General features: G+C 40.1%; 1 protein-coding gene across 1 annotated transcript; it reads right to left on the bottom strand.

Annotated features, from left to right (window-relative positions):
• Nucleotides 1-694: 694 nt before the first annotated feature.
• Nucleotides 695-23070, bottom strand: LOC144739351 (gamma-aminobutyric acid receptor subunit beta-2; the record flags this gene model as incomplete). Its single annotated transcript, XM_078622312.1, has 3 exons — nt 695-777; nt 7234-7454; nt 23003-23070. Coding segments are annotated over 3 exons (372 nt in total), but the record flags the coding sequence as incomplete, so codon positions are not given.
• Nucleotides 23071-23538: the final 468 nt, after the last annotated feature.

Here is a 23538-nt window from a genome sequence, read left to right as displayed (position 1 = left end):
TCACCATGTTGCTATTTGCATTTCTTATTTCTTCACCTTCCTTGACACTTTCTGTGACATCCGACAGCATCATACCTTGTATATATCTGAACATTTATCACACTTGGATTTATTACACACACACACACACACACACACACACACACACACACACACACACACACAGACACATATCTAAGGTCAACACAAGACGATGTTCAACCATATGACAATATTAAAAGGCCCTTATTTTACTTCATAAATGTTTGTGACGCATTGTGCTAACAGACAGACAAACATTTATACTGATTTCTCATTAACTGGTACAAATTCTTGAAACTTTAATACATAATTTAAATTGTTCTATACCAGTGTAGTTTCAAAATTACTTTCCTCTTCAAACATGTTCTTGTGCAATAAAATTCAGAGCCAATACAAGACACAGACAAGCAGATCAAAACAAAATAAAGAATGTTCTTCTTTTACCAGGTAAATACTGAAATTGGATGGAACGGATTACGTTAAAAAAATATTAAAAGTCCAAGTAAATCCGTGCTTTACTAGAGAGGAGCACAAATTGCTGGGAGACGATGCTGGGGCCCGACTGAACCAAGCTGAGGCGTGAGTTAGAAGAGTGAAAAGAAGGCTGGTAAAAATCTTTTTTTGTTTTTGGAACTTTGCTTTCTAATTCAACCCCACAAAGAAAATTACTCACAGCTCTCTATCTCCAGGGTGCAGTTTTGCTCATCCAGTGGATACCTTCTGAGGTCCATCATACAAGCTGCAGTTGTTGTGATCCTGAAAAGACAGAATTAAAGAATTAAAGCATCTCGTATTCCAGCTCATTCAGGCAACAACAGTATAACTGATAATACATGTTAGTTATCAAGACATAACTGGTTTGTAGTTGGGGAGAGCAATGTTTAGCAGTGACCTTCAGGAGTAATTTATGACTGTTTCATATTCAAGAAACATGTCGCTGAAAAAAAGGTCCCTTGAGTGATCAGCGGCAGCTGCCACACAGATTCCTAGATCCTTGCCTTGGCCCTTATGGGGCTTATGCTCATGGGGCTCCCCACGGTGAGGAAACCAAGGAAGCAAACAGCAGTTATTCTGATGACTGGGATAACAAAGCTCATTGTGAAGTTCTTCACAACGATATCTGCGTTATTATTCAGATATCAGGTTCCATCTGAGGACGCACTTTGAATGACAAGTGCGAATCACATTATCCCATATAACTGATATAAGATCTTTGCTTTCATCCCCAGCGACCAATGAGACAGAAATCAATGGTACCTGACTTTATGGAGCATACACAGAAAAAAAATAAAAATAAAAAAGTCAATAAATAGATTACCATCTTCATTTCCACAGAGATGGCTTCAAGGATGATTGCAACATGGAAGCTGAGTTGTTGTGTGATCATTTTGCTTCCCTTAGGCAGAATCCAATAAAGACGTCATAACACAGCGTCAACTGTACGGTGGTTTAACTCAGTGTCAATATAATCAGCAGTGTTAATGAAGTGTGATATTTCAGATCTTAAGTATGCAAGAAAATAAATTTATGTTCTTTTATTTTCAACCAAATGAGACATACTCATCAACATGACGTCTACATGATAACCTTGTTGAATTGTTATAGCATCATGTTAATTGCTTATTTGACATTAAGTAGATTTTTATTCTTTAGTTCAAAGTGATTCATGTTTCATTTTTCAAAGTGTTGATGTTCATAAATGATTCCACAGCGAGTGCAAGCCCTCTGTTATAATATTATCCTATGTGCATGGATATCAGAGTAATAGCATTTAGCTTTCACATTACTACTAGAACAGATAGACTGGGATGGCCGTTGGCGTAACGGATGAGTCAGACATGAGTCAGTTGATATCTGTCCATCTGATTTGAGAAGGAGATGTAAAGATGAGTCTCTGTGTAATTGTTTGCCATTATTTCCCGCGTTATGCTCTTACGCAGGAACGTCACTCCCACTGAGGGAGTTTCCACCGAGCAGCACAGCATGGTGGGTAATCGTCTCGACACACCTGACAACACAGATAAATTTGTGCCAGAGGAGGAGCTCATCTTGAGTCCAATCCTCTGTGTTCTACAGCAGAGATAATCACCCTTTGTGTCTTTCTGCTGCTCTCAACCCTCTGCGCTCTGGCTCCTCCATTATTCAGACAAAGAAGCCACAACAGTGGCAGTCGTTCTGCATCTCATGATCTTTGCTTTTCAAAAATTCAAGTCCACAATTCATGGAATGCATTCATATTGCAAAGTAGCAGAAAACCTTTTGATGACAAGCTTATATATGTATATATATGCATATAAAATCCATAGCCAGCCAAGACATGGGTGTGGGTGAGAAGCGTGTTCCCTTTCTACATGGGATAAAGAATTATTATTAGTAGTAGTAGACGTATTAGTAGAAGAGAACTAAATAAATACCAGTAAATCTCGAACAATCGATCAATACTTGTAATATGGTTCACATTTTCTCAGCTGCTGTCACTAGCTGATACTGTAGATGCAGATTCTGGAGGGCAAAGCCGAAGCTTTTAGCCTGTCAATAAACACTGACACATTTGTGGTTGACAATATATCAAAATTTGGAAGCTTTGTGTATGTCTGCAGTTTGGATAGGTACGTCCGAGGACAATTAAATGGTGACCACCCGTGTTTATATTAGAGATTAAATACCATGATAACATAATGCTGTATGACAGCATGGGATGAGAACAGGCTAGAAATGGCTAGAACACTACACTCTGTATGCCAATGAGTAAATTAAAATGATAATGACTTGTAAATTAGGATGGCTGTCCTGAAAATCAGCAGTTTTCATTTGTCTGTGTGTGTCCAAGTGCTTTTGAATGTGTTTTACATAAATGGATCCATCACAAATTTCATACTTCTTTCAATACTACTTTAATACTACAAACACAATACACATGAGGGGAAGGCAGCGAGGCAAATTAGGCAGAAGCAATGAGGGAAAGTGTCTAAAAGATGTCAGGTGAGACGGAGAGAAGACTTTCATAAGTGTTTATGAAAGTCTAGCAATAAAGACGGGAGGAGTTCTAGCATTACTGTGCTGTTTCATATTACACACCTCAAGGGTTTCCACCATTCAGTCAGACAGGAAGGTGGTTTGAGCCTAAGAGGGTTAGATGGATTCTCCCATTCTTTCTCTCTCGTCGCCTGTCGTCAGCATTTATTTCACTCTGAAGGATTCGCTGCAGGTGATCTGCGGCTTCCAAGTGTTTAACCAAGGAGTAAATTGCTGGTTACTTTCTGGCAACTTTCTGATCTCTCTGTCATACAGGGTCATTGGTGTAGAACTGAGAGTGAAAGCCTCCGGCACACACTTTCAAATGGAAAGGTAAAAGTTGTGCATGTGTACGTGTGTGTTCTGGGGCACGGCTGTCATGTTACTGTCACTCGGAGGCGTGTGTGTTTTTAAGTGCCAGATTGTGTTAGAAGCGGTCTGTTTCTCCATTTACCCTCGCGTACTTTCCTGCATGTCTTTTCCATGAAATGATCTAAAGTAGAGTTGCTCACTCGCTCAGTCAGTGTTCGGTCCTTGATTTCTTGGTTGCTGCCTCAGGACAGTGCCAACTGACACCGACTGAGACCCATATGTTTCCCCATCGTTTGCAGTCGCCCTCCATCTTTACCAGACTGTGCTCAGAGACTGCACCTGAACGCATGAAACTTGGGAGGTCAAACGAGGGCCAAGGAGCTTTGAAGGTTTCCAGCAGTCATTTAAATTCAGGCCAAGTAAATGTGTGTGTGTGTGTGTGTGTGTGTGTGTGTGTGTGTGTGTGTGTGTGACATGGTGGTCCAGTGGTTAACGCTGTCGCCTCATAGCAAGATCGGGATTGAATATGGATTGAATTGGATTTTTTAGCATCTTTCTGTAGCAAACAATACTATCAGTGCTGTGAAACCCTGGACAACCTAATTGCAAAGCATCAAAACGTACTCCAGTTCGTTGATCTCTCAGTTACTCTTAGACATAAAATAACAATTTATTGTTAACAACACTATAAAAACACCCCCTTTATGCAGCCGTGTCGTGCTTGTAACACAAGAATATCCGGGTCTGTCTTTCTGAAGATAATCCTGATTAATCCTTCAGATGTGCCTTCTTAGGCCAAATATGGCTGACCCCAAAAGACCCTTTTGGCTCTAATGTACTCATTTGTTTTTCTTTTTTGCCACATATTGCACCTTACATAGCTTTTACACCTCGAACCAGCAAACGTAATAATGTAATAAGTAATAGCGTAATAACAGCCAATAAAAATAATATTTCTTGCCATTTAATATAATAAAGCCATTAACGTAACAAATTGCCTATAATTGCATACACTTTTTGAGCCAATACCATAATATCATTTAACCAATGTATGTGCCTCATGAGAACTGTTAGCAGGTGAACCTTGACCTCTGAAAGCTCTTGCTATCTCCTTTTTTTCAAATGGTCTGAAAATATATATATTTGTTTTCTTACCAGGGGACTAGGGAATTCAATTTGTTAAGTTTACAAGAATATCCAGAAAAGTTTGTGGAAGAGTATTGTATTGCATTTGAATTGTTAATTTACTTCCCCCTGTCACATCCTAACAATGGAAAAACTGCCTTTGACTGTGCCTGCGGTTTTGGTTTTAAACATCAATGTACTCATTTATTTAAGATGCAGGAATGTGAATTCTTATCGGCCCACAGGATTGGTTGGTAGTGTAAAATGAATAGCGGAAATTAATTTTCAGTTCAGTGGCAAAGTATTTGTATTTGCATCTCTGTTTGTAGATTCTGTGTGTGTGAATTCCCACATCTATGGACTCGCTGCATGCAATTACAGTCACAATAAAGAACCTCAATGAAAAATGTCAGGGACTAGAAATAAGGTCGCCACTATTTCTTATCATTCTCTTTGTTTTTTGACAAATATTGTTGTTCGCAGAAATTAGCATAAACTCTGTTGCTTCCCACCTTACTTAGTATTCCCGTCAAGTGATTCCGTACAAAATCACAAACATGACTGTGGTATTTCACTACTGAATTCTAAATGTAAGGTATAAGATTACTATTGCTTTAATATTCACAGCCTAACTCTAACTGACCTTCACTTGTGACAAGGACAAATCTATGAATTCAAATATTATATATGTAATTATCTGCTGAGGGAATTATTATCATTTCACTTATTTGTATCATATTTTCTTGGGATTTACGACTGTCTTCTGCAATTGCCCACATTTCATTACAGGGATCATTAAATTTTCATGTAGTCTAATCTAATTTATTGGCATAATAAATTAAATAACTGCATAATTTGAATTAAGCATTCAGGGGACAGTAATATGCTGTATCTGCAAGTGTTGCCTGGGTGTATTTGCTCACTCAAGATCCCATGACCCAATTCAGGATTTCATCCTACTTACATGATATTGGGTGTCAAGGGTGACGGATTTCTTTTCCCGGTTTCAGTGTAATCTCACTCCATCCAAAGTAATATTGAGACTTTTGTCTCAAACTTCTGCTGTCCACGGGGAAATACAGATAACTCTTATCCTGAGTGATGATGATTTATTTTTATTTGTATTTGTAGGATGGCCCACACAATCTGCACACGCCTGTCCACATTGGAAGTTCCATCTGTGCAGATTTACTCTCAAGGCAGCCTTGTCCTCTTGGACATATCCCAGATGTTACTACTGATCATACACACATACACACATACTTCTCAAACAACAGCCTTTTTCACACAGCTTCTACTTGTGGTAAATGTATTTGTGTGTGGGTGTCTACTTGTGGTGTACAGTAGTTCAAGTGATCAATAAACCACTTATGTCTCCAGATACATATTGTAATCTTGCACTTACTGTCAATACTACAACACTCCATACCACTAGGCCACTAGAGGACAAGTGGGACATGTCATATTGATGTGCATCTCAGCGTGTACAAAAAGTGAATATTGCCCCAACAAAAATGTGTGTTAAAACTTGATGTTTTGTAAAGGCAGTTGTAAAGTAGTGGTAAGCTGTATTAAATGCAGGTAGTCATTTTCGTTCTCAGCTTCCTGATTGTGAGAAAACTGTCAAAATTACAACCATATGCATCTTAATTGGAAGGGATGACAAAGATAAATGATGGTTTCATTCAACTGACATGATTCATATCAAACAACAATTAATGATCCAATTTCGCAGTCAAAAATGAACAAAGCCCAATTCAGCCTTCATTACTTTTATCAGTTCATCATTGAGAGGAGAAAAGAAAAGTTCTTAATGAAAATGTCCTATCAGAAGGAGTATGTAATGACTAAGGATCGGAGGAAGGACAAGGTAATAAAAGGAAAACATCAACTTGGTAAACCTGCCACAGTATATCAAGCATCAAAGTGGAAGAGGAAGACCATCCTCTAAACACACTGAAACCGATGGTGTGCTTATAAACTGTTTATGTGCTGATAAGGTAATTTAGCTAATTAGCTGTTTAGCCGGCCATGGGAGGTTAGTGGTGCTTTTTCCCCCCAAGTGGATGCTTGTTTGGTCATTCAATGAAAAAAAACAAAAACTTAAAACAAAAAAAAAACATCCTTGTTTGTCAGACAGAGGAGGAGGAGGAGAGTTGTTTTAAGACTGTGGCAGCCGGCTGTTTGTCAGTGTGTCTCTTTCCTAAAGCTTTAAAAAGTTACAGAAGGCTCAAAGGATAATTTGTCAAACTGGGGCCTCTGTAAATGACAGGGCAAAACACTTTATAATTAATATTATACAGTATATAAAGTCATAGATAAGTTAATTTATAATAACTGACCTGATTGACTGCCCTATCTTGCCCCATGTACACACTCCACATACACATTCACATACAACACATACAATCATTTTGGGCCCAGTGAGCCATTTCGACTCCCACGAACGGGGAAATAGGACCCAGATTGAAAAACACAAGGTACCAGGTCACGTCATGGAAATTAGGATATTCACTTGGGGATGATATTGCACCTCACCTCAATGTCTTTCTTCATCTAGTTCTAATGAGTCAATTACTGACTATTATGCTGCAATTACTGACTCATTGTAATCATGTGCTTGGATGTTTTAAAATCTGGAAGTACACTGACAAAAGATGAGGTGCAAACTAAAGTAGAAATAACTATATTTGTGAAGTGCAGTCTATCATTGTCTGTTCCCCACCGTGACTATATCATTTATTTGTAAGTATAACTCACCTCAGACCATATAAAACGGTACCGTCCGGGTGCAGTCGGATCATTCTGTTTTTCACCGTGACGCCGTGGACAAACGATTTCTTGTCGTTGAGGAAGTAGGTATCTGGGACCCAGAGCTGGTCTGCCACCCTGTTATCTAGGGTCAGGTTGAGGGGGATCTCAGAATAGGACAGCCGCTTGTCTCGCCAGGCCTGCTGGAAGTACATCGTCAGGGTGTAGTCCTGCAGTACATAGAGAGAAAGAGAGAGGAGGTGAGAGGCAACAGGAACAACAGACAGCGGGAGGAACGTGGCCAGCCTCACGATGAAGGAGTCGAGAAGATGTGGAAAGAAAGGAGGAAAAAGGGACATTTAGCTTTAGCAAAAAAAAACCCAGACCAGACTGGGCTTCAATATTGAATGAAGTTTTCTTAAGAGGCGAATGGAACAGAAGAAGCACAAACTGAAGGAACTCTCTGTGTCACTGGGATCAGTTTTTATCTCAATACATGGGAAAGGAAAAACATGGGGATTAGAGAGAACTTTTGTATTAATATTTTGGCTTTATGAGCATTTTGTGGTGCAATGCAATGACTTGCTTGGTTAGCCTACTGCTTGTAAGGCTCCACATAAATTAAAATAATGTCATTACAGAAAATTTATTTTTCAAAACAATATAAAAAACACCTCTGGGCTGTGCTTGCACAATATATTTATGGATTTTCTTTATTGATTGTCATTAAACACAGATAGCAAGATGTTAGATTTAGCACACACACACATACGTACACACACACACACACAAATGTACGCACACACACAGCCTCAAACGCATTCTGCAAGTTAATAATTTATGAAAGAATAGACGAAACTTTCTTCATTTTCAGCAAATCCCCCTCATGATCTAGGACACAATAACACAGAGAGACTACCGATCATTTCTGACAAACTAAGTTAAACAAACTCGCTCTCTCAAGGAACTTTTTGTCATGACTGCATATACACTTCCTGGCAAAGAGGCTGAACATGCATTTTTGAATATGCCTGCCACATACAAATCTGACATTGTACAGCACCTTGGGGAGTGGAGGCTTGAATATTGCCTGGAGAAGTCAGGGAACTTCATTGCTCAACGATATTTGACTCAAGCTACTTTACTTTATCAACAACACAGAACGTGGAGGGAATTTTTGGGCATGTTGGACAGCAAGCTCCGGCATAGACACATCGAAATAGATGATTATCTATAATGACGAAGGTTTTATCTGTCCTCCCTCTCAACCCTCCACAGAAATAAAAGAAATTCAGAGGTCTAATATTGAGATCAACTCATTCTTGGCTGCACGTGCTGCCTTCGCAACACTTCCATCCCTTGTTGATGGTTACGTAAGAACTGACTTTCCACTATTCCCGGCATGCTGCGCACCACAGCACGTGCAGCTGAAGTGATGCTTTTTGCCATGTAGTCCTCTTGAACCCATATACTCTGCACCCAACTGCACAGACCATCAAACAGAGGGGCTCGCTGAGAAGACATCAGGGAGGCTTCCTGAATTTCTCTGCCAGCTTTGTTAGGAATGTGGGCATTGGAAATGACATCCACAATCTGTCTAATCCCACCCATAGATTTTCCATTAACATATAACGCATGCAAAACATATCATACACATGTACATCTGTGTGGATCGTGCACGTGCAAAAGATACCATGATCTTTGGCTAGCACTTTGTATTCCACATGGAAGAGCGGATTTGATAGCAAGAGTCATGACCTTGTGTGGTTCTATTTCATCATTTGCAGCCCTGTCATCTGGCTGAATGCAGACTCCAATTTTTGAATCTGAATGTCTCATAAATGTGACAAACATTCACTTATGGTAGGGGTAAGGAGTGTGTTGGATGTGTGGCCCATATTTAAGTGTTTCACTCACAACCCTGAGAACCCTTTTTTTTTCCTTGACGGAAACAGATTTGTGAGGTGTTCCTGAAGTTTTTGAGTGAAGTTGCATACAGACAGCTGCTTACAAAAATATAGCCTCCTTGGTCGAGGTAAAAAGGAAAGAAGATTAGGTATGTTGGTGCAAGTGTGAGTTTGGCATGGTGGAGTAGACCTAGATCTACAGAATCGCTTCAGTTCTCGAAGAAACTACTTCTCAGAGACGGTTGTAGTAGGTGGACGAGGGGTGTAGAAGAGGGGGGTGTAGGTGGATTACTTAATAGTGACTCAGCTTCCATGTCTTTTTCTTGCCAGTACCTGGAAGACCGTTTTTCATTGGAGCGCTGGGGAGTAGTATGGTGAGTTGTGCTAGAAAGGGCAGGTGGGTTCAAGGGGGGTAAATGAAAAGCTCTGAAAAGCTCAGTGGAGCAGTGATGCAAATTGCTTTTATTCTCACAGCTCTTCAATTCCAGTATCTGATTTTAGCACCACTAATGACCTTCGTCTGATGCTTCCCTCCTCTTGTTATCCCTCATCTCATGCTCACGCTCTTCATTTTCCCTACCTCTCTTTCAATATTTTCAAGCTCATATCTCCCACAAATCTCCCAACATATAGTTTTCCCTGTAGCTCCCCTCCTGTGTTATATACTCCTCATCCGTCCAAGTCTCAGAGGAGTCCTGTCGTGTCCGTCTGCATGCTGTACAGGAAAAGAGGGAAATAAATGAGGTGAGTGGCTTGGATCATTCCCTTTAAAAAACAGCTGGTCATGGAGGCTGAAATTCAGTCAGCAGAATCAGTTTGGGTATCAGATAATATACGTCTGTGGTTTGTTGAAGTGCGTCCTTCGTTTTTTGCGTACCTTGACTGACTGGCACAAATGGATGAACTGAGCAAACACTTTTAAGTTCTTTGTTTTCTTAGAGGAAACCTGAAGAGTCTTTGCTGCTTTAAATCAGCCCTATAGTGCACTGACCTTGAAGGCTTGTGGTGTATTTTAAAGACTCCTGGCTATAAAGCCTCTCTGCCTGCATCCTTTCCATGTTTGTCTCACTTTCCCCTCTAGTCTCACATCGCTGAAATGCATCTAGGGGAGAGGAAATGTGATCTACTACCACTCAGCCATATGTCTGTACTACACTCTGTCATCCACAGACTCCACTTTCTCCAAAAAGCCCTCCAACAACAAGTGGCTTTCAATTTCCGGTCTGACACTGTCCTCCTCCTGTCAGCAGATGGGTTATGGTATGAGAAAGCTAGCAAGGGGCAAAGCATTTCCAACGAGGCCTAATATTAAAAATGCCGATCGCCACAGAGCTGAGTGACATATATTCCCCAGTCTCACAATATATGTGGAGGCTTTAGGTTTCATCTCTGCAGCTGGAACATCTTGTGCCCTGCGTGTAGTAAATCTGAAACAGGAAATCATACAGGCAGTGCTGCGGGGGTTTAATTGGACATATTGTTTTGCTCAAGAATGAAAAATGGTAATTTATTTTCAGGAAAATGTAGATGACAAGACTGATGCATGTATGTCAGATAGATCTTTTAAAACATAGAGGAATTTTTGTGATCAATAATATCCTCCCCAAAAAGTGCTAATATAATAATGATTAAATGTATTAATAAACCATTAAACTGTAACCAATAAACTATGAATGGATTCAATAACATATTAATTTGATATAATTTTACCAGCATCAGGAGCAAAGCTAATTATTTAAAATGAATTAATAATTCAATTAATGGAAGGATTGCATGTATGTATCTTTGTGTGTTAAAACTAGCTGGGTTTTACCCCGTCCTAAAGTTCTCAGACTAAACACTTTTTGTAATTGTATTTCCTATTTCCTTCCAAGTATTTCCCTGGTTTATGGCACGTCTGAATCTCATCCAATAATGTTCAGAGTCTTCTTTATTTACTGTCCTCAAGTCATCCGTCAATCACACAACTCCCTGTTTGTCTGGATGTCTTTTACCCCTCCCACTGCATACTTGGCTCTTTCATCCTTCACTAGCCTGGACATGGCTTTCACGACAACTCCCTGCTGAAGGTGAATGGAATTTAGCAGCCTCACATTTTGGCAGCTGTCCAGCTTAACTGACAACATACAATTTATTTTTGTCGACTGGACCATCTGCAGGGCTCTTCTGTATCCCAGGGGAGGAGTGGTGTGGAGTGGCAATTTGGAGAGGAGGGACGGTGGGGTTAGGTGGGGAATGGAGGAGAGGGTAGTGCAGGACACAGATTATTAAAGGGGATTATTAGATCCTACCCAAAGACATGGGTAAAGTTTAGGTTTCGTTCTCAGCCAAAGAGACTGTGTGAGTGGGTGGGTGGAGGAGGGGGTGTTGGAGGTGGGGAGTTGTTATACTCTCATACTTACACACACATGTACTCTCCTGGCAGTAAATCTTTAGTCAGCTGTCCTCTGACTTCCCCCACTACACAAATACACATCTGCATTGGAGGAGAGTATCATGGAGGTCTGTGTGAACTGAACACCAGCAGTTGTCAGCAATCAGATACTACAATAAAGAAATCCTCAGATGGATGGCACGTACAGAGCCCAAGTGATTCAACATCTACAACAGTGTATGTACAAAAACACACATAGATGTGTTTTCCAGATTTGGTATGGTTTCTGCTTTAACAAGAACACATTTTAATGAAGAATACCTCTTCATATTCAGGCTGACCTACAAGACACGCAGGAATGTGATGGTGTGTGCGGTTCAATGTCACACAAGAATAAGGATAGCGCTGCATTATAGTGCAAAAGAAATTTCACTTTATCTTCCCAGTGCTGCCACACACACAAACACACACACACACACACACACACACACACACACAGAACACCAGGGAGAGATGCACATTCACAATATTGATGTGAAGAAGCTCGATGGAGACTGAAATTGGAATATCGACAATGAAGACATATGAGAGTTACTATATCTACACGACTCTCTGCTCCCTAAACATCACATCTGAGTTTGTATTCACCAGTATTTTATTCTATTGTCATCATAAATCTCAGTGACATTGTACATCATGTTGTGTCTTTTTATTGCGTCCTTCTATGTCTTTGTGTTGTCTCTGGTTTATCTGGACCTTGAGTCTGTAATAAAGGTTTGTTGCTGTGACTAGTCGAAGGATCAGACTCATTTTTTGTTTGCATAATGAATAATATTTTCACAATTTCATTACATTTTGATGGTACAAACCTTACAGAGCTACCTTCACAAAAAAATCTATTAAATAACATGAAGGACACCGCAACAACTGCTGTTTGATTATGAAAGGTTACCAACATCATTTGTGTATCCTTTTATCCATCAAAGATTTCTAACAAGCTGTCATTGGGTACAATGAAGCCAGCTCCCCAAAATATGTAGACAGAATGGATTGCACACTTCATACTCAGGTCAAAACCGGTCTCAAAGGTTGTATTATACAGTATGTAGCATAACGTTAAATCTCCTTATCAGCACAGGAAAAGATGAAACACATTCTCTTCTATATTTTTCTGCAGGGCTCACTCACTGCATGCCAAACAATAAAACACTTAGGATGGTTAAAGCCATGTGTGGAACCAGGAAAGATTCTTAAAGCTGCTGCAGCGCTTCGATGTAGAAAATGCAAGCACAGGGATAAATTCACATTTAGTTCTCAAATGCAATCTTCCTTTTGTGGGAATGCAATCATCTGAGATACACCTGGCGAACCTGTTATCCAGATTGTCTTTTCTAGTCAGCTTTGGCTTGAGCACGCAATCACAGCTTACAATAGAATAATTAGAAAGTTGGAAGCAGTCAAAGGTCAGTGGTGCTACAGACAGTAACACTAAATTATCAACTTTATTCACCCAACTGGTGTATGTCCACAAATCAAAAATATGCAGAAAAATAGTGAAGGTTGCATCTAAAACATAAGCAACAAGTTGTACTGAAAACCACCATTTTTTTCACCAATTTGCACAGTAAAAATATGCAAAAAGTTATAAATATGCCAGTGAACACAAGTATTGCATCCCTCTGTACTGTCCCTTCACTGGTGTATATGCACATGAGAGCGCAGTGGTGCAAACTGTGATTTTGCCAGTCTGCAGAGATCACATGCTGTTACTTTTCATTATGTGCTAAACCTACTGAACCTGCAATTGACTGTGTAATTACTGCATGTCAACACCCTCTAATTTGCAGTGCTGGAACAGAATCAGTCACTAGTGCAACTGAATGGAATCACATATTAAAATGAATTAAAGAAAACAAATATAGATGCTAATGAGATGTTGAGATGTGAGACAGAGACTTTATGCAGGCTAATTGCCAGTGTACCCGGAGAGAACCCAGACTGAGAGCATGCAAACTCTACATACTCCAGGCGAGGAATCAAACCAGGGACCTTCTCATTGTTAGACAACAGTGCTAACCACTAGGCCCTGATTTGATATGTACTGATATGTTTGACTCCAACAGAGTATTTTTCCTTCATATGAATATGATCTGCCCATGAACCAATTCACTGTGTACTGTCACTCTAGATTAGTAAATACCACGTGTGAGCACTTTCCTTTGATAAAGTAGAAACTAGTCAAGTGCCCATTCAACAGCTGACAGCTTGAGTGTCCATGTGCTTTGAAATCTGTTTGTGCCAGACAAGATCCAAACCAACTGACCCACAAGATCATCAGTTGTAATGCTGTGATGACAAGACTGAAAACTGTGAGAGTAAAGCTGCCCAGCTCACAAAAAATACACATACACATGAAACATTACACACAAAAATAGGAAACACACTTTTCAGATCCTCCGTTCTCTCCCACCACTCCCACACCTCTTCTCCACAAAGTCCTATCAGGCATTGTTAAAATGGTGAAAACCAAGATATAAATTATTATCCTGATCATCTCAGTGAGATGATCAGAGACCAAGGCACAGTACACACTACATTGTGTTTTAATCCAACCACTAATATTTGAGGCATCTCACACACACACACACACACACACACACACACACACACACACACACACACACACACACACACACACACAAATCTTTTTTTAAAACACTCTTCTATTCATACTTTTGAAGTAGATACTTGTGGAAATGAAAAGTGGATGGATATCAACTTTCCTACACAGTTACAAGTACAAGTTTTCACCTCTTCGTCCGCTTTTTAATTAATATAGGCGTTAACAAATGAATGTTGACTCTGTATGCAGTCATCGAGATGAAGGAGATCATGGATTGTTGTTAACTGGTGTGAAAGTAGTTGGTCATTATAAAATAACGGTTCAATAATCAAACACCAGTGTTCCCATGAAAACAGAAGGAAATATCAGTAACAACAAGTGTACAGTGTAATACATGACCCATGAAATGCTACTCAGAGAGTTAACGGAAAATAAAGACTTTTTGTCACAGCTGAAAAAAAGTAAAGCAATCAACATTGATCCTATCAAAGTGAGATTAAAAAAAACAAGCAAAAAACATTACCATGATGTCTGCTGAGGATACAAATCCTCCCATAAATCATATAAAAAGATGAGAAGATGAGCGACTTGACAGCAGACCAACAGGGAATCTATGTTTCATTCCTTTTAGCGAACTGCAAAAAACAAAACAAAACAAACAAACAGGTCAGTTGTATATGTTAGTATATGTGGCACACATTGTTCCTAACCTTTATATATATATATATATATATATATGTGTGTTAGTATATTGTTTAAGCTCTTAAACATTAACATTAATGCTCTTAAGCATTAATCATCTATCTATCTATCTATTATCCAGTCTTCTTTTCTCTGTTAGTAGATGTGTTCTTTCCTTGCAACTTGACTCAGATAGGCTGCACAAGTAATTCCAGTGTCACTTTACTGTTTGTCTGCACATAACACAAACCTTGAACCTTGACACCAGAAATCTTGCTCTTAGGACCCCGTACGTAGATTATATGTTTATAAGTGTCATCTCAATCTGTCATTTTGATGCTCACATTTCAGGCAAGGGACAGAGCACATCTTTTTTTTTACCCCTGGAGTTAAAGCACCCACAAAAATCAAGGATTCACGCTATTCATTTGAACCACTATGAAGTCACTGCATGTGTCGACGCTAAAGCAAGCAATCTCATTCTGCTCACACAGGAGCTCTCTTTGTCTGTGTCCGTCTGAACATGTTAGATTGATTAACAATCTTAAACCACACTGAACATCTTTCACACTTGTGGGTGGAGTCACAGAATGATGTATACGTATATACATATATACTGTATATACACACACACACACACAGCTGTTTACAGCTGTTCAGATGTTTGGTAATATTTATTGCTCTATCGTGTACTGTCATACATCTCTGATAACTTTTCAGCAGCCTGGAGCAATGATTGCCATGATATAAGGGATTTGGAAGTTGTTTCTTCTGTGTTCTTAAATTTGCTGCCTTATCTCACCTTACAAAAGATATCTGGTGAGTACATAAGTGCCCAATCCTGACACTTAGTGCCTCTATTTTCTGTCATCTGTTACATATGAGTATTTGACATTCTGTCAGCCACAGAAAAACTGTCCACTAGAGCTTCAAGATTGAAACAGGTTTGTTTGGGGGAGACTGATACATTAGAGAATTGGCAGCAAAGAAATGTTTGTATAAGATGATCATTATTTATTTATTTATCAGATTTTACTTTGAGAGCAGTGCTGTTTGTGCCTCAACAACTGACACCAAGGTGAAGGTGAACCTGACCAGACAAATAGAGCAGTGGGACCAATAAAACAGAGAGATACCTCCTGAAACGGCAGGCCAGGCGATTAACCCACTTCGATTTGTAACTCTGTCTAATCCCCCCTGTAGCAAGGCCCAACCTTGTATCATTATCAAGCAGACACACAGAGAGAATCGGGGCGAGGATGAGCAAAAATATCACAAGAGAAGAACATCACTTTGACATCGGACAGGTGTGGAAACGATTTCCCTGCGATGATTGAACAATATGCTGTCAATTCCCTCTGTTCGCCTCACGAGAAGTAGACAAGATGCGGCTGTTTAGCAGTAAGACCTGCAGCTGCAGGGAAGTGAATGTTGTCTAATGGCGAAACATCCACCCCATCCTTCACTGTCACAGGCCCCAGTGAATCACATACCTAACCAGTGAGCATGTTTAACCTGGGGGAATTGATTACACGCCTTCCGCCCCTCGACATTTAGAGCTGTTATTGTACTAATTGTACAATAAAAAGTGTCTGGGATCTTATTGATGATTTAACCAGGGCATTGCTCGTGCTGCATGACACGTGCACACAGTACACACACACACACACATACACACATATTGTGATGGATGTACAGCACGTCAGCCCTCTTAACTATGTTAAATATTTCTGATTACTCTTACAGTTGATTCTGTTTGCCAACATGTATTTGTTTATCATGCCAATGGCCTGCTGTCAAGAAAAAGGTCACATGACTAGTAAATGAGTTAGTCATATAAATGGTAATATTGGTTCTGTGACAGTGAGGAAAGCCTAGTAATTGAGTGGAGGGCATGTTTGATTTGACATGTTAGCAGCTAACGGACGTTGAACCCGTATTATGCAATCACCTCACTCTCCCCCCAAGTTAGAATTCCCCTCTAATCAGACTCAACATGGCTGCATTAGGCAGGTGATATACCTACAGACTATAAGTGAGTCAGTGACACCAATGTGTAAATACATTAAAAAAGAAGTCTTTTAAATGGCCAGCAGAGGGGGACTGCAAATGGTGGTTGCATGTGTAGTAACGTAATAAGCGTCCCTAGGAGTGGATCACTAAAGCTGAACAACAGAGATGTTGGAGGGGTATTTATGAGCATTCATCTCGGAGATATTTGAAGTGTCCTTTAAATGCACACTCTGCTTATTAATAATTGTGAAACTTTTCAAACAAAGTCAACACATACTGACTGACTCCTCCCCCCAGATCTTTCTCACATCCTGAGTTCACCAGCATTTTGGCTGTAGAGACGGGGGCTCACATTGATCTACTGACGGCAGTTCTTCTTATGAAGGAGACGTTCAGTATGACTTAATTACTGCTCTGGAGTTATACTATATGCTCCACTCCCATCATCATAATATCACTAACATAATCACATTTAGATGAGCTTTGTCTTTTTTTTCAATTTACATTTACAGTTGTTTGATTCCACTAATGAGAAAACACCTGCCTGTATGCTCTGTATTATTAGCGGTGACATAGAAATCCTATTTCCAGTCCACAATGCACTTAGTGTTGGCCTATTGTCTGCAGTCAAGGGTCTGTCCTTTTGCTGCATTCAGCGTTATCTAAATGGATTACTAGCACTCTACAGGGAGCCATGTATGTACACATACCAGCATGAATAATGCAACTGATGCACTGATTGTTTTATCCCTCTCCCAAAACATTTCATCCCTTCCTCCTTCACTACCTCTAACATCCCTCGTGACCCTGTGAATCTTCTATGTTTCACTTTCCTCTCTCCTTCTTTTCCCCTATATTTATGAGAAAGCTTAGCAGGTTCTGCAAAGCACCTCGGGTGGGAAAGAGGAAACCAGGTGGAGAAGACACAGCTTATTACAAGGCATCTGAAAGTGTCAGTGTGACATAATATTACATAACATGTACATTTACACAATCAATACAACATTGCATGCCCAATAAATACATACTACATGTTACTAATGGAATCACACAGTGAGGAATGTCCTTAATGACCAAAGTTTCTCAAGAACCAATCTCACATGAATATGAGCCTGAGACCATCAACATGATGCTTAGATGATGGTTAACCTGGTTTAAATGAGTGTGGGAGGAGAGCTGCACTTTAGACATCACCACAATATTAAGTCTGACTCAAATCTCATCCTGCACTAAAGTCCAGAATTGGCCCTTTATAGAAAACACTTAACCTACTGAGAGGAAAAGGCAATATAAATGTCCAACCTGCAACCTTCTCACACAACATTGTGAATTACAAGGAATGTAACAAGATGTAATACGTATGTGGATTCACTGATTCAATGTTAAATTTGATCAATAAGTGTGCAGTAAAGTCAGTGCCTGATCATACATTTTTACAATGACGTCCGAAGGCAAAACTGTTCCAAGTCATGGATCTCACACCATTCACTGGTACTGAATACTGATTGTCAGTGCGTCGCTTTGGCTTATACCACCAGTCTGAAGCCATCCCGCTGAAGAAACTCACATTTGATTATTTTTATTACTGAAAACTCCATCTCACATAGGTAAGTGGCTCGAAAGCAGGCACTCAATCTTTGACATGACTTTCAGCCAATCATCATTTTGCAAATCAGCCATCTCCATGTTCATTTGGCTGCTACGTATGAGTGGGTTCCAGAGAAATGGGCTTGCAATCATTTGATGCACTTATGATGCGTAGCAGGTGTCATCTTTTTACTGCAGCTTGTTTGCTGAGTGTGGTATGTCATCTGGTAGCCACACATCAGCTGACAGTTTGACAGAAAACACTTGAACAAAGGCGGCCAGTCCATAAAATACAGGAGATCTTTACCACAACTCAGCCACAGAAAAGTTAAATCTTCTGAGATACATTTTTTTAGCGCATGAAACACTGAGCTTACTGCGGATGTTTTTCCTCATCAGCTGCTGCCACGAAAACCGATAACTGAAATGCTGATGATGTCAAAATGATGATCAATCTTTCAGTTCTGTTTCGTGAGACAGATTCAGATAGGACCCCGGATGGAGGTGTAATAGCATTTTAAAGCTCTCAGGTGCAATAATTATGCACCGCATAAGTGCTTCCGCAATCTTTCTTCCCTTTTATAATCATATGGAAAAGCAATGGAATGCAATAATCTCTTGCCTCTCAGCCAGCATCCGTTATAATGTATCAGTGTAATATATCAAATAAGGTCTACTTTTCAGTAGAGTCTTAATGCATTTACAGCCGTCGTACCTGCAAGGATATCCTCTGCTGAGCTTTTCATGTAAAAAAAAAATATGCTTGGCTCAGGATTCAACTGCTAAAAGGTTGAGCCACCAATATAGATACTTAAAAAGCATAGAGGAATAATCGGATTTTGAGGAGAGTGAAGGAAGAGGTAAACTCCTCAACATGCCCATCGATAGTTTAAAATCTTTAACCTGTGAATGAAAGAGGGATCGCCAGTCCACCTGGGTTGTCCGACAAGACATTGGTATTCTGTGAGTGCATCCCTCTCAGTGTGTTCACCTCTTAGTAATGCAGAATGAACTCTCAGCAGCACTAGCTACATGACCTTGGCTCCAACACTAGCACCGCTGCTGGCTCTCCACATGATAACTTGTTAATGTCAGCGCACTTTCTCCTGTCTGTGTCTATCTCTCTCTCTCCGTCTCTTCATGTCACGTACACAGAGGTGGTAAATTTGACCCCCAGGTCTCACACACTAGTATCCTATCCCGTTCTGCCCTCAAAGGCTTGGGACGGTGGCTGTAACACCCAGGAACAAGTGACCTTTGGTGGCTATGTAATGAATAGCTGCCACACTTTCCTCATTCCATGTCTGGCTCTGGGCCTAAGTGGCATGTAATGTAGTTTTCTACATACTATATGACTCTGTAAATCAGTCAATGCTTGAACTCTTTATTGCAGCTGCAGCTTAAACTGTCCATTTAAGGAGCTGTGAGAAGGAGGTTGGGTTCACGCTTGAGTCATGGTTTTGCATTTGGACATCTGAACTACGTACATGACAAACCCTGGCGAGGACATGCTCTCTGGGCCAGTCATGCTTGAGGGCGTACATACTGACAGTTTAATGACTCATCTGAAGTGAGCTAGCGAACTATGTTGTTTCTGAAATGAATTTCTGCTCTGTGAGACAGAGTGCTAAAACGAATCTTCAAAAGGAAATCCCATATGTAGTTCTGTATTTGAAAGGCACTTAGGGTGTGACTGAAATATATAAACAATGTTAGAACCTGTGTTTTTAATTTAAGAACTGGAGGGTGATACAAGATATTATTACACACTAAAGCACAAATTGCTGGCTCATCTGTGATGGTGTTAAGGGCTACATCTCTCTGACATGTCTCCATTAGCTGTCTACATCCATTATTCGTTAGGGTTCTCTACCAGCACAAAGGGGCTAGAGTCACATGGAAGTAAGGAAATAAACAACTGCAAGTGCTTCAACACCAGCAGCCCCACCCTAAAAGTGGTTACAGGAAGAACCATCCAAAACCTTTTTCCTGACACTTAAGTGACTCAGCTGTTCATGTTCACTTTCACTTTAGAAGAACAAACCTGACGGTGGAAAGTTCAAAGACATGGAGGGAAATGTTTTGTCGGTAGGTGCAGTGCTGTGTGACTCGAGCATCAGGACCTAATGCTTCAGAGGGTGTTTGTTAAAATGACTTACTCGACAGCTAAAAGACCAGTCAAGGCACAACAATTTGGACTTGGCTCAGACACTTTTAGTTATTTACTGTAAGTACAAATACTTTAAGCATTAAAGCCAATTTACCATTTACAGTTTTTGTCGACTGCAGACACACATAAAAGGGATCTATGCACACAAATGAAACAACCTGAAGATCTTGTTTCAACAACAGGACCTAAACTTTCAGGACAAATCCTTTGTTTTCATTCAAACCTAATTTCTAAAGTTTTTGGGATTGATGACAGGCCGAAAGAACTCATAAAAAGTGCAAACCCCAAAACAAGAGTGTACTAACAAATGTAGGCTGTGGCTCTCCAGTGGATGGTATGCATGTGAACGTGTGTTAGTCGCTGAACTTCTCCTTTAGCAGCTTCTGCCAGTAAATGTGAATGTGGAATGGTGAATAAGGCAGCAACTATCCAGACACCAGCCGTCACGCTCAGACCCCATCACTGAGACTCCCATCCATCCCCCTCACCACCTCTCACCTGGACCTCTGCACTGGAGTTGTGTTCAGGGGGACATCCGCTCTCAACTGAATCCACTGGTGTGAAGTCCTGCATCTCCTATAAACTCCTCCTCACCTACAAACACCTGCTTGCACCTCAGTATCAGTCTGACCTTGTCGAACCATCTCAGAGACTGCGGACCCATCTCTTCCCCAAAGCCTTTGTTTAGTGTGTTTTCTTTGTCCATGTTTTTTTAATCTACATCTCTGTAATGTTCATTGTTGAGTCTGTTAGTTTAAAAAAAGACAACAACAAAAAAAATCTAAATCACATTTTCCCAAAACTCTAAAGACAAATCTTATTCTGCACAATTTGTTCACCTTCAAAACGTTACATCCTAATTACCAGTTGGTGTGACACACTTCTCACCTGTTCAAACTCTACTGGCAAAACATTTTCATCATGTGCTAGAGTATAAAAGAGGCCTCAGATGTGTATTAGACCTCTTGAACTGACAAGACAGTTGAACTTCCACATTCAAGATTAGTAAGCCTCTTCTGTTTTTAAAACCTGTAATGGAAGACCATGGAGAACACAGAGAAAGAGCAAGGACTACAGAGGAGTTTTTACTGTAATGTATTACAGAGAAATATTTGCTTTTGTTACCTTGTGTGTCTGTGTGCACTGATTTCATTATAACATCCCCAGAAAAAAATGTTGAAACATTTTCTCACTTGTTTTTCATTTTATGTACAGTACTCATCAGTGGAATTACTGAGTTTTGCCAAAATAGGTTACAGTTTTGATAACCTGAGCTGTAGTTTCAGGAATCGTGCTTAAACAGTGATGGAACCATCCTCCCGCCTCTCTTGCTGAGTAAAGCAGGTAGAAGTGTATGAATTTTATGTTGTTGCTCCTGTTGATTAGATCATAATTGAACTTGATTCTGAGAAATCATGTCCGAAGGCATGACAGACGTTTTTCACGTGCAAAACATTTTGTAAGGCAGCTTTCAAACACTGTCAACTAGGACAAATATAACTTTTAATTATCAGCTCAAGGCCATTTTGGAAACCTTAAGTCCATTGTGTGTTTGCATACGCTGCGCAGGTTGTCTGTGTAAACACATGTGAATAGACATGGCATCATCTGTTTTCTCTACGCATCCCTGCTCATTATCATAGCTGACATGAGCACAGAGATGAGCAACAGCCTTTGGGTGCTACTGCCAAAAATACTCCACATGACATCAGAACATGACTCACATCACGGCTTTCAAACAGCTTCACAGTAGGACGCATGTGCGCCACACAAAAGGAAGTTGCAACAAACAACAACCAAAGCCCAACAAAGATCATGGTACTAATAAAAAAAAGAGAAAAAAAAGGCATTTGACCTTTGAAATGTTTAATGTATGTTATTACAAAAAAGGTTTTTGTCAGATCTTGTCAAATTTGTCAAAAGTGTCTTCTAATGTCAGGATAGAGTTGCACTTGCAGTTGTAACAACTCGACACTAGGAGGTGCACTTGGATGAAGCAAAATTTCATCTCCGCTTCGGATATGCCCTGCTTTTAAGTTCCTTCACTTTTTCTGGCAAATTACTAAACTTGACAAACAATTGTTCCGGTGAAACAATATATTGATTATCAGCAATCATGTAAAGTAACTTCCTTCTAATTAAGCTATTATACCTTTTTATTCCCAACTCTGTAATGTCAGGAATGGTCAGCTACAATAGATTAGCACTCTTCAAAGGTTACAGTTAAATGAACATAAGAGACACTTCAAGCTCGATATCAGTGCCTTTGAGGTCTGGTTGAGAAAGAAAAGCAGTTAGGAGGGGTTTCCCCAGCAGTGAGAAAGGGGGTGGGGGTGGGGTGTTTCTCCTGGTGGGTTTATGCATCTATCATCAATCCAGAATGGACACTCATTGTCAGAGGATAATGATAATGGCCTACTTACCATATTGACTTCTGACACCATGTCTATGCTGGCTATGTCTATATTCATCCCCACTCCCACCGGTGGACCTGCAGACCAGAACAGCAGTGAGCAACAGAAACAGGCTGCCGTGCAAACACATTCACAGCAGCACACACACTGACTGATGACTGATGACTGATGTGCGTTAAGGCAGATTATGAATTTAGCTGTTTTCAGACCGGTCATAGTTTTTTGTTGTTGTTGTTTTTTTTCCTCGCAGTGTTCATTTCGGGTGGGATTAGATGCGCTGATCTGCATCTGCAATGAAAGTGCTGGCAATTCCCTTAAAAAGTTGTGGGCATATTAAATCATCTGTCACACGGACAACTCGGAACAAGAGTGGTGCAAATGCCAGCAAACGTGCACACATTTCCCTTATTTGTATGCTCATAAACGGACCGAAATCTGACCCACATCATTCGTGTTCTCCGGTTATACTGCTGCTGCTGCTGCTGTTGCCTCGACTGTGTCATCTAAAATATTATGTCACCTGCAGGAATAGATAAGAAATGTAT

Source organism: Lampetra planeri, unplaced genomic scaffold (assembly GCF_965212315.1).
Source record: "Lampetra planeri unplaced genomic scaffold, kcLamPlan1.2.h2 scaffold_1439, whole genome shotgun sequence".
Classification (NCBI taxonomy): domain Eukaryota; kingdom Metazoa; phylum Chordata; class Hyperoartia; order Petromyzontiformes; family Petromyzontidae; genus Lampetra; species Lampetra planeri.
Note: the sequence above shows the minus strand (reverse complement) of the source record. Positions and strands in the feature narration are given on the sequence as shown.